General features: G+C 46.9%; 1 protein-coding gene across 2 annotated transcripts in view; it reads right to left on the bottom strand.

Moving 5' to 3' along the window:
- KIF5C (kinesin family member 5C) overlaps positions 1-13,751 on the bottom strand; it is a 38,963-nt gene that overhangs the window by 15,965 nt on the left and 9,247 nt on the right. The window contains exons 3-16 of one of the 2 annotated variants that reach the window (XM_077272996.1): positions 11,514-11,587; positions 10,876-10,980; positions 10,674-10,722; positions 10,414-10,469; positions 9,184-9,271; positions 8,342-8,466; positions 8,125-8,229; positions 7,430-7,578; positions 7,198-7,346; positions 5,435-5,610; positions 4,232-4,300; positions 2,617-2,823; positions 761-907; positions 263-451 (exon numbers count right to left, since the gene is read on the bottom strand). In XM_077272996.1, coding sequence (XP_077129111.1) covers positions 263-451; positions 761-907; positions 2,617-2,823; positions 4,232-4,300; positions 5,435-5,610; positions 7,198-7,346; positions 7,430-7,578; positions 8,125-8,229; positions 8,342-8,466; positions 9,184-9,271; positions 10,414-10,469; positions 10,674-10,722; positions 10,876-10,980; positions 11,514-11,587 — 1,688 coding nt within the window. Of the gene's footprint in view, positions 1-262; positions 452-760; positions 908-2,616; positions 2,824-4,231; positions 4,301-5,434; positions 5,611-7,197; positions 7,347-7,429; positions 7,579-8,124; positions 8,230-8,341; positions 8,467-9,183; positions 9,272-10,413; positions 10,470-10,673; positions 10,723-10,875; positions 10,981-11,421; positions 11,455-11,513; positions 11,588-13,751 lie in introns of those variants that run through there. The other variant, XM_077272997.1, reaches the window with a different exon arrangement.

Genomic DNA, 13,751 nt, shown 5'->3' on the forward strand with positions numbered 1-13,751 from the left:
GCGTAGTTTCGGCAAAACGACGCATTTGCGACGTATTGCAGTTAACGCTAGTGTGAAAGTAGCCTAAGGGGTAACATCTCTCCTTGTTCAGTAAATTTTAATCACTGCAGTACCAAAGACAACCTGCGGGAATGCTATAGAATTAATCTATGATAAGGGACTTGGGGGGGAAAAAAAGAGAAGAACTTTTGGGCCCCTCAAGGCTTCAGGGCCGGGGTGTAGAGCTACTCCTGCACATATTTTGGCTACGAAAGCTACCTACCTGGGAGCCGAGCAGCTGACATGCCGCAAGCTCCTTTTCGGTGGCATTTATTTTGCGGTTCGCCTCAATCTGTGCCGTCTCCAGTTGTTTGCTGCGATTTACTAGAGACTTGACCTCAGACTTCATTTTGCTAATGTACAGACGAGCCATGGTGAACTCCTCTTCAATGACGCCATTCACATCGGCCAGCTACAAAGAAAAAAGAGATGTATATGGTTTGTAGGACACCACCCGGAGCAACGAGCTAACCTCATAACATTTGCCAAATGAGTCTTAAAGGGATTGTGCAAAATTCAAAAAACCTCGAGAAACAGCGCCATCCCTGGCCTCTTCCTCGGACTGCACTTGGGCAAGTGAATGGGGCAGAATTACGAAACTCACACAACCTGAGAAATGGAGCGATGCTTCCAGGTTCTGAAAAACCCCTTTAATGTTTCTATGAATTATTGAGACCACCCAATCCATCCAAAGGAGCCTGACGGCAGTAGAGATCTTTACCGTTTTCACATCATTCGTGCCGATAATGCCGCCGATCTCGCCCAGGTCCTTCAGCAGCAGATTTAGGATCTCGGTCGCCCTCTTCTTCTGGTGGCTGCTGAGTTCTTGCAGCTGATGAAGTTCACGCTGCGTTGCGATCAGACTGGTCTGTGAACAAGGAAAGTCACCGGATTGTTAAGGACTGAAGTTATACGTGAGATTCCGAGCTTTAAAAAAAAAAAAATAATGTTCCCTCGATATTAAAAAAAAGTTCTATAACTTGTCAAAGATTTGATAAAAAGTTTACACTGGTTGCTGTCACTGAAAGGAAACCATTGTCCGGGTCGTTGACACTGGAGCACGGCTCATTCAAAGATTATGCCCAAGTTATAAAATGACAACATTTCTCTAGTGACCTCTGGGACCCTGGGAATATAGAGGCTAGATTTAATTTTTTTTTTGCAGAGGTGTTGGCCATTGTAGAACAATGTAGTCAAGTGAACAGATCCATCTGCACATATGCAGGATCCGTGTGGGTCCCAGAGGTCGGACTTCCACATCTTGGAGATAGACTTTCCCTTTATTATGAATAGAGTATCCCTTTAAACTTTCTATAGCAATAAGATGTGCACCTGTGGACATGTTTTCCGTATTTTCCATTCATGCAAAGCAAGCGAGAGATCTTTACAATTATCATATAAATTGAATATGTTTTGACAGATGCACTTTGTTGTACGAGACCTCAGCACTTTCTCTGCATTTAGAAGTGCTGCAGAAATTTCAGAAAATTCAGATTAATGAAACTTATTTTCAGACGATATTTCGAGACAATATCTACAACAAACCTGCCGTGTGTGAACGGAACCTCCTACCTATCCATGAGCAAGACATCTAAAAACCAAGAGGATACTTCTATACTGTGCACCAAAGTTCATCAGCAAAAAAACAAAAAAAAAAAAAAACAGTAACCGCTTGTGAACAGGGCCAGTGACCACTTTCTTCACCAACTGGCTACACCATTTCCTTCCGCTGACATCCCTACTATCATCATGGGTGACTTCAACATCCCCATCGACACTTCCCACTCAGCTGTCTCTAACCTTCTATTTCCCGCGTCCTCCTTCAGCCTCGCTCAATGGTCCTACACAGACACTCACAAAGATGGCCACACACTGGACCTCATCTTCACCCCCCTCCATTCACAATGTGACCTTTCTAACTCCCCTCTCAATCTGTCTGACCACAAGCGACTCACATTCTCTCTCCTCTCCAGGTGCACAATCCCCACCCTCGCAGAAATCTCGATTTTCACACACTTTCTGAATCTTTTCTCTCTTGCAGACATAGCTTCCTTAACACGAGGCTGCTGCCACTTTAAATAACACCACTACAGCTACAGCTCTCGAATAGATCGGCCCCCTCGCACACACTAAAGTTCGCACAATCAACAGGCAACCCTGGCACACCAACCCGACTAAAAGAACTGAGGCAGGCGTCCAGGGTTGCTGAGCAGAGGTGGAAAAGATCCCACTCCAACGAGCACTTTATCACAGATAAACAGTCCCCACAGCTTCTCCTTATAAGTACTCCACCCTCCTCCTCCAAAACGAGCATCTCCACCATTAGAGAAGACAAGCCTACAACTTGCTGTAACCATCGTTCCACCATACCGCTGCATGACCAGCTCTACCCTCACCTAAAGTATCTTCACCCATCCCTTGTAGACTGTGAGGCCTCGCGGCAGGGTCTTCTCTCCCTGTACCAGTGGTTGACTCGATTTGTTCAAGATAATTGTACTTGTTTTTATTATGTAAAATGTAAAGCGCCATGGAATAAATGGGGCTATAATAATAAATAATAACAGATCGAGCTTCTACCGTTTTCTGCGTCAGCTCATCTGTCAGCTGCTCGTTGGCTTTGGTCTTGTCCTCCACCTCCTGAGACTTATGGTCGTAGTTTACAGCCAGCTCTTCGAGAGCCTGGAGAACTTCTTTGACTTCATCCTTGGCGGCGTCATTCTCAATCTGAAGCCGCGTCAGCTCCTCCTGGATTTTTTCATAATCTCTGCGTGTTGAAGCCAGGAGCTGTGAAAACAAAAAAAAAAAAAATACTATATATAATATGAGACCCCACAAAAAAAGAAAAAACAGGACTCTCTTTCCTTTTAGCCAAGCAAAACTCTGGACGTTATATCATACATAAGTGTGATTGCAAAAGAAATCTATCAATGGTGGAAAAAACTGCAACTTAATGCAAATCCGCAGAGGACATTGACCAAGCAGATGGTCCAGACAGCAAGGAGCCCATGATCTTTTCGAGGGCTTGATTTTTTGCAGGATGAGTTGTAGTTTTAAACTCATTTTACCTTTTAATGTACTGGAAAAAGGGGTAAAAAAAAATTAAGTGGGGGAAATAGTAAAAAAAAAAACACAAAAAAAAAAAACACAAAATGCCATCACTGTTTTTTGAGTTTTTGGTTCTATGAAGATCATGACCGGGAAATATGGTTCTGCAGGTCACAGTGATTGTGGCGATACCGAACTTGCATAGGTTTTCTAGTTTGTTTCTTGTTTTTGTTTTTTTAATTATTGTGGTAGCTAAAAAAATTCAGAACTTTGTAAAAGAAAAATAAAAGAAGAAATTCCAAGCCAAGGATCTGCATGAAGACGTGTGTGCACGCCAAGCTGTGGTTCTCAGGTAGCCATTTTGGAATTACAATGTTTTGCTAATTTTTTTATTTCATTTTTTTGTTTGTTTTTAATTTTGATAGTGCCGTAAACAAAAAAAAAACAGGAATTTTATAGCCTCAGTTTTTATTTTTTTAAAGTGTTTACCATACTTAATGGGTTAAATAATTTTGTATATTTATAGACTGGACACTGATGCAGAATGTGGTTTTTTTTGTTCTTTTTCGATGGGAAAAACAAAAAACAAACATGTTTGTGATTCAAACATTTATACTTTTCTAAAGTATCTAAAACTTTTTTTAATTAACTTTTCACTTTTGTTTTAGTCCCTCCATCGCCATAGGGCACTTGAACTTTCGATGCTTTCATAGCTTGTACTATTATGCTGCCTTAAAAACGGAAAAAGCACCAAGATGGCGGTGACGGAGGGGGATGGCGGGCTTCAGTCGTGCGCTGACGGCTCATTTTAGAGACAGATGCTGGCTGTGTAACAGTTCCTGAGCCTGCACCCTCCCTAGGACGTGGTTTCATGTCCTGGGAAGGGGTTAAAAATCAAAATACTGACGTGGTTTTTTGATTTTTATTGGAGCGCCATTTTTTGGATACTGCAAATCCCCTGCACAGACAGGTAAATAATAGACTTTTGGTGACCGGCAGGCTCTGGGTTCAGAGCACATACTGATGAACTCCACAAGAGCATGGAAACGAAGAGCAGATATTTCATAGGACTTCACCCAACCGTCCGCAGATCGCCGGCCATAGAAGTGATGACCGCACCACTACATCCATCAGAAGCGCCATTCACCTCGTCCTGGTCCAGCATCTGCTGCTTCAGCTTCTCGGCGAGCTGACTCTGGTGATTGATTTCATCATCCTATGAATAAATAAAGGGGAATATTAATATCCGCGGACATTGCAGACCCGATATAACTTCGATTATGGGTCAGAGCCGACATTACAAAGACGGAGCGCCGCTCTGCTATCAGAACACCATTTAAAGTCACAGGTACTAACATTGGTCAGCCGGATATGTGCAGCCATTACACTCCAAGATGGGCTGAAGATGGAGAGCAATAAAGTGTGCAGACCGCTGCCCAGTGTGTGAGTTCCAGGATTAAAATCTTTTACAACAATTTTTTTTTCTGCATGTAAAATGAGAAATGCAGACAGTTGTCTGGATTCTAGAACGGAGCGGAGGGTAAGCATGCACACTGTCGCTCCACTCAGGACGGGGCTGCAGACCCCCCTATGTCTGGATTCTAGAGCGGAGGGAAGGGTAAGCATGCACACCGTCTGGATTCTAGAGCCCTTATATTAAAGTTGCTGGGGGTCCCAGCAGATTGACCCCCAGGGACCAGCATGTTATCGCTCATCTGAAATTTGGCAATAACCCTTTCATATCCTACACGTTCCAACTGAAATTTGAGTGTGCCGCCATATGGTGCAGGATGAATCAAAGCATACAGAGAGGAACAGAGAGACAGCAAAGCCTTCTAGGAATACTAAGTATTATGTCCCGTTCCTTCAAGAGCCCAAGAAGATCGCTCGCCTTAAAAGAAAGGAAACCGATTCTTGCTTTTTAATTAAGGGATTTCCCAATTAGTATCACGAGTGATACATGGGAGTCTGACGATATATTCTATTCTCACCATCCCATCTGCAAATGGCTACAATTATCAGGCAGTAAAAACACATAATTATGAAGCAGCGGCCTTCATTACTACTAATTATAGCACTGGAGCACAAAGTGGAAGAGTAAAAGCAGCCGAGATAATGTGCATCATCTGCTGCCGCGGAGCTGGGACCATGGAAGCAGTGAGAAGCCGGATAAGAGGTACCACCAGGACCTGCAGAAAGTGGAGGAAAACCTAATAATGCTCATCCTAATAAGCGGATTAAATGGTTCAAATCATGTGAGCAGAAATTCATTGACATTTATTAATGAGTGTTACATTTGCCTCCTGTTATGGACACACTTATTAAAGACCAGACCGAGCAGCGTCACAACCTTGTCATCCAGCTGGCGGTACAGCGAGGCGATGTCGTCGTCGTATTTCTTCTTTTCCTCGGATGAGATGCAGGCAGCGGCCGGGGACAGGTTGTCGATGATGGGAGTGTTGTCGCATGGCTCCAGGCTCTTCTGATCCTTTGAACTCATTTGTTCATCCACCGGCACAGCTTCCCCTATCATCAAAGGATCGTTATAGCAGATACAGAACAAGAGTAACAGACCGAAATAATTTATAAAAGAAACAGTGTTTTTTTCTCTTAACAACATTACTGAACTACAAATCGACTGCTTATCTACTTCCTACCAGAAAGAGAAATAATACAAATTCATGATACAACCACTAGAGGGAGCTCTCTGCATTAGTATTTGTACACATCACCATTAGTTTTCTGTGAGCTCCCTCTAGTGGTGGCTGCAGGAAGCCAAGGTCTGACTATGCGATTGTGAACAGAGGATTCGGAGCTTTGTAGAAAAGTGCGGGAGGGAAACAGAAGTAAATACAATCAGAAAATGCAGCTAAAAATCTTCTCTTATGGGACTCTCCCAAATTTAAAAAACAAAATGCAAATTATTTTTATAGATTTTATAGATTTCTAATTTTATTGGTCACAATCACTTGTAAAAGGAGGTTTAAATAGGTGCAGATTAAGTAATGAAAAAATTAAGAAAAAATTTTTTTTTTTATATCTATCTATCTACACACACACATTATATATATATATATATATATATATATATATATATATATATATATATATATATATATATATATATATATATATTACACACACACAAAATACAAAAATATATACCGTAATATATAATAAAAATATATTATATATATCTTTCCATTATTTTTTTTATTGATTTCTATTTCCTTTTTTACTTCCTATGGGGACAGAGAAACTTCAAGGAGATCTACCCTGCTTTGTCATACGTGATAGATCCCACTGAAGCCCTAATCACATCTGTGCGGAATATTCTCAGCAGACGGCATCGCTATGGCAACATCATTGCACTAATCAGAGAAAAACATCCACTGCTATACAGTGAGCGAGATCCCCCCTCCCCCGCCCCAGACAGAGCCGACCTCATAAAACATGACCGTAACACAAGCGAAGGAAAAAACAAAAAGAATTGCGTTTTGTTTTTTAAAGCGCCCTATATGCATGGCGCTAAACCCAAATAATGAGAGTGGATCGCCATATATTGCCGTGGTGGCCACTGGGACTGTGTTATCGGATATTAGCCAACAGCACAGTATGTCCCGGAAGAAAAGTCAGGGCTGAACACATAGCGGCTCCGTCCCCGACATTCATGAAAGGTAAAACTTTACTTCCGCATTTCCACCACTAGGTGGCGACTTATCGCTATGCGGCTCCTACATCAGTGCATAGAACTGTTTGCAGATCGCCATCTAGTGGCAAAAACAAAAAAAAGCATAGGGGGAAATTACTGCTGCAAAAAAAGCCTTGGATCATCGCAGTCTCTGATCAGAGTCATGGCTATTGCTGGTCCATGCATTCAGTAATTAATGTTGAAGTCCTATCTCAGTAATGGGAAAGTCTGTTTTCACTGAAGACACATTTCACCCGTGAATTGAGAATTTTGATGAGTCCTGGAGGAAAAAGAAGCTGATTTTTCCGATAAGATATATTACAAAGTTTTTTTCTATTTTTCATTTATGAAAAAAAATAAAATTACAATGAACTCAAAATGTGTTCTTCATGCTTCTCCATTTTTGATAGCAATTTCCTTACCGCCTCTCCACCGGTTCAATTCCATCTCGAGATGCTGAATGATGTTCTTAAGTGACTTGTTTTTGTCTTTCTCCTTCTCGTACTTCTTCTTCCACTCCTCGGCAGTCAGCTCCAGATTGACAGACACCGTGTTCTTAATAGTCTTGGCCCTGGTACAAGAGATGCTCTAATTAACGGCGAGGACGAGAGCCGCGCCGCGGTATTACGGGCCATATAGCAATGGACTTTTTACCGCTGGCCGAACATGAGCGTGGATTTAGTCTCGGCCTCGTTGAAGATGGATGGGGAGCAGCAGATGATGATGGTCGTCCGACAGTTGCCACCAAGGGAGTCCTGCAGTATCCGGGTCATCTTACTGTCTCGGTAAGGAACGTGGCTTTTCTAGGAAGCGGAGAGGACAAGGCTGAAGGACAGCGTAATAAATGGATATGCCACACTGACAATAGAAGGGGGTATGGCACAAGGGTCACACTGCAGCTCCTCTACTGTCACTGCAGCACCATTCATGTAATTTAAAGGGTCTGGGTAGGTCTTTGAGGCTGGATCCCCAGATCCTAGCAATAATATAGATCTCTACAATATGCCATCACTTTCTGATCTGCGGGGGTCTAACATCCAGCACTGATCCTGAGAATGAAGGGTATTAAAAGGCATTTGATGACCTGTCCTGTATATAGGTCATCAAACAGCAGATCGGTGGTGGTCCAACACCCGGGACCCCGCGGATCAGCAGTTAGTTGCTCCGGTAGTGGCTAGATGTAAAAACACGTTGAATGGAGCTCCGATCAATGTGTAGCAGCCGCTGCCAGGAACCGCAGAACAGTTCCTACACTTCTGCATAGAAGCTGTGCTGCAGTACTCGGCAGCGGCCGTCACACTTTGATATGTCGTGCCGTTGTTACTCACACCCGAGATCCCGGCACTCACCGTTCCTTCTGCCAGAGCGGAGATGACGTTGCCCAGGGCAGATAAAGACTTATTGATGTTTTTAGCTTCGTCCAAAACTGCTCCTTCAGCTCCGGTTTTGCTGACCTAAAAAGGACGACAGAACTGTAATGGATCCAGTAAATCTGCCCGGAGGAAAGAAGGATATTCCCCGCCCCAGCGCTGGCCATGGGGGTAGATTATCGCCCCACGCTCTCACCTTTTCACTTCCCGCTAGATCCACCAGGTAGAGTTTCCCGCAGAGCTTCTTCTCCGTCTCAATGTTTTCTTGTTTGATGTTAATTAGGAAAATGCTGTGACTCCTGGAGCTGTGCTCGTTCATATCTGCAAGGGAAACGCCGACCCCGACATTAGTCCGGGATCCATCTATATTGTAGCAGTCGTTAAAGGGGTATTCATGGATTTGTGCAGTGAACTTATAACTAGTGATGAGCGAGCATGTTCGGACAAGGCGTTATAGGAGCATGCTCGTGTGCTAACAGAGTGTCTTTGGCATGCACGAATATTATGTTCGAGTCCCCGCGGCTGCATGTCTCACCTGTTAGACAATCCCTGCATGTGTTGCAGGAGACATACAGCCGCGGGGACTCAAACATATTATTTGAGCGCGGTGCAACATACGACACCAGGTGTAAAAAAACAAAAAAAAAGCTTCAAAACTTATACCAGACAGTTGTAAAATATGCAAAATGTATAATACCGCATGAACTGCTGTGACAAATCAGTCGCACTTTAAGACGGCCTAAATCTACGTTTGCGCAGTATTGATACGTTCTTCCCATTTTACCCCACAAGTGACATTGTTGTATCTTTCACAATTTGGAAAAAATGACAAAAACGACTAAAAAAAAAAGCTACAGGATCCAACAAAGCAGGCTACAATTAGAGGGGTTTGTAAAAGGGTCTGTTTTTTTTTCTTCTATAGAAACATCGCCACTCCTGTTCTCAGGCTTTGCCTGGTATTGCATTCACTTGCATGGAGCGGAGCAGCAATACCATCATTACTATCAGTGCAGGATTTCTGGGTCGCTGGGAACTCACTTGTGACGGCAACATGTCTGTTCGCCTTCCCCTCGTCGATCACATCCATCACTTCCTCTGGACTGGACACAAACCTCTCTGTACAGCCCTGAACATGGAAAAAAATGCAAGAAAATAGAAGACAGACCGTGTCATAGGACGAGACGTTCAATAACGGAAACAAAGACTGTTGCATGGCGTCCGAAACGAGAGAATATGGGGGCCCGCAGGAATAGCCCCCCACAATGTAGATTTTTGCTGAGTCCCATTGTCAACATCTCATCGGATTATTGAGATTGGGGACTCCATGGGAGGTGACGAGGGATGCCCTCCTCCGTCTAATCACTCATGGTCAGTGATCACCGCGGCACTTAAAAGGTTAAACTGCCATGATTGAAGCCGGCTCCCAGTGCAGAAGTTACTGGGGAGTTTAATGGTAGTCGGTACCCGCCAGTTATGGGGTGGGCTGAGCGTGTGAGCCCCCTCCATACAACTCCTCCTGACTTCTGCCCTACGTATACAGCTGATAGGACCCCCCCCTACTCACGGACCCCCATAGCAGCTGCAAAGTCTGCCGACATAGAAGCGTTTATAAGAAGTGAAGCCAAGAGACTGCCGAGCTCTAATCCTCGTTCACAAGTGCAAAATGCTGCACTTTTCTGCACTAAAATACCCAACAGTGATCGCTCTGCTGCTGTAATTACTAGTGAAGAGGGAGAATACTGGGATGAGGTGTTATCTGAGCATGCTCGGGTGCTAATCAAGTATTTCGGCATGCTCTAAAAAAATGTTTGAGCCCCCGCGGCTGCATGTCTCGGGGCTGTTCGACAGCAACAACACATGCGGGGATTTCCTGTTTGTTAGGCAACCCCCAGGTGTTGAACAGCTGCAAATACTCCATTAGGACCCGAGCATGCTCAGATAACACCTCATTCCAGCATGCTCGCTTATCACTAGTAATTACCCCTTTTTTCTATTTGGTGCTTTTTTTTCTTTTTAGTTCAGACACGACAGAATCCGCACTTTAAAAACCGAACTGCGTTTATTTTCAGGCTCCCCACAGAAGTCTACAGGAAAAGAATAAAAAATGCAACAATAAAAAAAAAAAACCACCAGCGCCTCTAATGGGCAGGAGGGTCCATGAAATCACATCCACTTTGCTTTACGGTTTTTCTGCTTTTATGCTACATGTGAACGCGGCCCGACGAGGTCAGGACGGACGTTAGTATACAGCGGTGACGCAGCTCGTACCTTCACGTAGGGGACGCGGTTTTTATCTTCGTGCACAGCCAGGTTGGTTTTAGACACTGTGGGGAAATAATAAAAAAATGGAAATAAAATGGGAACAGATTTTGAAAATTCTGCAGTTTAATCATCGTCAGTATTTCGGAAAATTCTGAAAAAATTTCAGAGAAAAAAAAAACTCATCAGCCTGGATCCATCCCCCAGGACGGCCGTCACAGCTGACAGTACACAGGGCTCCATCAGATCCGCGCAGATAAGCTTCTTACCGTCCAGTAAATCCCGGATTTTGTCTAAATAAATTTCAAAGTACGAGACCTGTAAGAGAAAAAGTGCGGATGTATGAAGGCCGTGGGGACAAGGCGACATCCAGCACTACTTAGGTAATATGTGTGGATTCGGGGGTCACAGAGTCCGATCACAGGGTCTACAGACGGAGGTCCGGCTCTGCACAAGTACCGGCAGATTTACCTTTATGTGAAATTCTAGGTTTTCATCCATGGAATAGATGTGATCAAATATGTCCCGGGAGATTCTTGGGAGGATTCCCATGAGCTGAGGATCGTGCAGCTTCCCCTGAGAAGAGAGTCAATGGGACGTGAGCAGGAGTCGATGAAAGCCCACATGGCGGTCGCCATTATTCCCAAATATCACATGAAGAAGCATAAAATACCGTTATATATAAGAAAACCAACCTATTGGATAGGGTCACACAGAAAACATGACATGCCCTCGAAATCCCAACCAAAAGCCCATGACATAGGTACATAAGCAGTCTACACACAGAGGAGGATCACCCCTTTATACCAAAGGTCCTGCTCAAGTGATCGGTGTCTTAGGAAGCGCGTTATATAACTAGAATAAGCCGTCACTGTGATCAGTGATGGTCGGAGATCAGCAATCCACAGCGCTGATTACCGCGGGCCCCCCTCTACCATTAATCCTCACAATCACCCCATAGACTGGAGCCGGAGATCCCTTATCGGGTGCAGGGAAAGATGGAGGCGACTCAAACACCTGCATTGTTAGGATGGATGGAGGTCGCAGCAGTCGGCTTATCGGAGGTGTATAAAGAGGGACCGACATCACAGGTCGCTGCCATCCATTACCTCCATCGTGTGAGTCTTTCCAGACGATGTTTGGCCGTAGGCGAAAATGGTTCCATTGTAACCGTCCAAAACATCTGAAAAGGAAAAAGAAACAAAAAATGAATTTACAGATAGTTGTAAAATTCCCAGAATCAGACCCCCCATTCCGGGGAATCGGACCCCCCCCCCATTCCCAGGATCATACCCCCCCACCATTCCCAGGATAATACCCCCCCCCCCACCATTCCCAGGATCAGACCCCCCCCCACCATTCCCAGGATCAGACCCCCCCACCATTCCCAGGATCATACCCCCCCACCATTCCCAGGATCAGACCCCCACACCATTCCCAGGATCAGACCCCCACACCATTCCCAGGATCAGACCCCCACACCATTCCCAGGATCAGACCCCCACACCATTCCCAGGATCAGACCCCCCCATTCCGGGAAACGGGCCACCTCCCATTTCCCAGATCAGACCCCCCACACCATTCCAAGGATAAGACCCCCCATTCCAGAGAATCAGATCACCCCCCCATTCCCCATATCAGACCCCCCCACACCATTCCCCAGATCAGACTCCCCCACACCATTCCCAGGATCAGCCTCCCCCATCATTCCCAGGATCAGACCCCCTCACCATTCCCAGGATCAGACCCCCCCACACCATTCCCAGCATCAGACCCCCCAACCATTCCCAGGATCAGCCTCCCCCATCATTCCCAGGATCAGACCCCCTCACCATTCCCAGGATCAGACCCCCCCACCATTCCCAGGATCAGGCCCCCCTACCATTCCCAGGATCAGAGCCCCCACACCATTCCCAGGATCAGCCTCCCCAGGATCAGACCCCCCCCCACCATTCCCAGGATCAGGCCCCCCCTACCATTCCCAGGATCAGGCCCCCCCTACCATTCCCAGGATCAGGCCCCCCCTACCATTCCCAGAATCAGACCCCCCCACCATTCCCAGGATCAGACCCCCCCACCATTCCCAGGATCAGACCCCCCCCACCATTCCCAGGATCAGACCCCCCCCACCATTCCCAGGATCAGACCCCCCCCACCATTCCCAGGATCAGACCCCCCCACCATTCCCAGGATCAGGCCCCCCTACCATTCCCAGGATCAGACCCCCCACACCATTCCCAGGATCAGCCTCCCCAGGATCAGACCCCCCCCCACCATTCCCAGGATCAGGCCCCCCCTACCATTCCCAGGATCAGGCCCCCCCTACCATTCCCAGGATCAGGCCCCCCCTACCATTCCCAGAATCAGACCCCCCCACCATTCCCAGGATCAGACCCCCCCCACCATTCCCAGGATCAGACCCCCCCCACCATTCCCAGGATCAGACCCCCCCCACCATTCCCAGGATCAGACCCCCCCCCACCATTCCCAGGATCAGACCCCCCCACCATTCCCAGGATCAGGCCCCCCTACCATTCCCAGGATCAGCCTCCCCAGGATCAGACCCCCCCCACCATTCCCAGGATCAGACACCCCCACCATTCCCAGGATCAGGCCCCCCCCCTACCATTCCCAGGATCAGGCCCCCCTACCATTCCCAGGATCAGGCCCCCCCTACCATTCCCAGAATCAGACCCCCCCACCATTCCCAGGATCAGACCCCCCCCACCATTCCCAGGATCAGACTCCCCCACCATTCCCAGGATCAGGCCCCCCCTACCATTCCCAGGATCAGGCCCCCCCTACCATTCCCAGGATCAGACCCCCCCCTACCATTCCCAGGATCAAACCCCCCACCATTCCCAGGATCAGCCTCCCCAGGATCAGACCCCCCCCCTACCATTCCCAGAATCAGACCCCCCCCCTACCATTTCCAGAATCAGACCCCCCCACCATTCCCAGGATCAGGCACCCCCTACCATTCCCAGGATCAGGCACCCCCCCACCATACCCAGGATCAGACCCCCCCCATCATTCCCAGGATCAGACTCCCCCACCATTCCCAGGATCAGGCCCCCCCTACCATTCCCAGGATCAGGCCCCCCCTACCATTCCCAGGATCAGACCCCCCCCCTACCATTCCCAGGATCAGACCCCCCACCATTCCCAGGATCAGACCCCCCCTACCATTCCCAGAATCAGACCCCCCCACCATTCCCAGAATCAGACCCCCCCCCCTACCATTCCCAGGATCAGGCACCCCCCACCATTCCCAGGATCAGGCACCCCCTACCATTCCCAGGATCAGGCACCCCCCCACCATTCCCAGGATCAGACCCCCCAACCAT

The sequence above is a fragment of the Ranitomeya variabilis genome, chromosome 7, assembly GCF_051348905.1.
Source record: "Ranitomeya variabilis isolate aRanVar5 chromosome 7, aRanVar5.hap1, whole genome shotgun sequence".
In the NCBI taxonomy this organism is placed as follows: Eukaryota; Metazoa; Chordata; class Amphibia; order Anura; family Dendrobatidae; genus Ranitomeya; species Ranitomeya variabilis.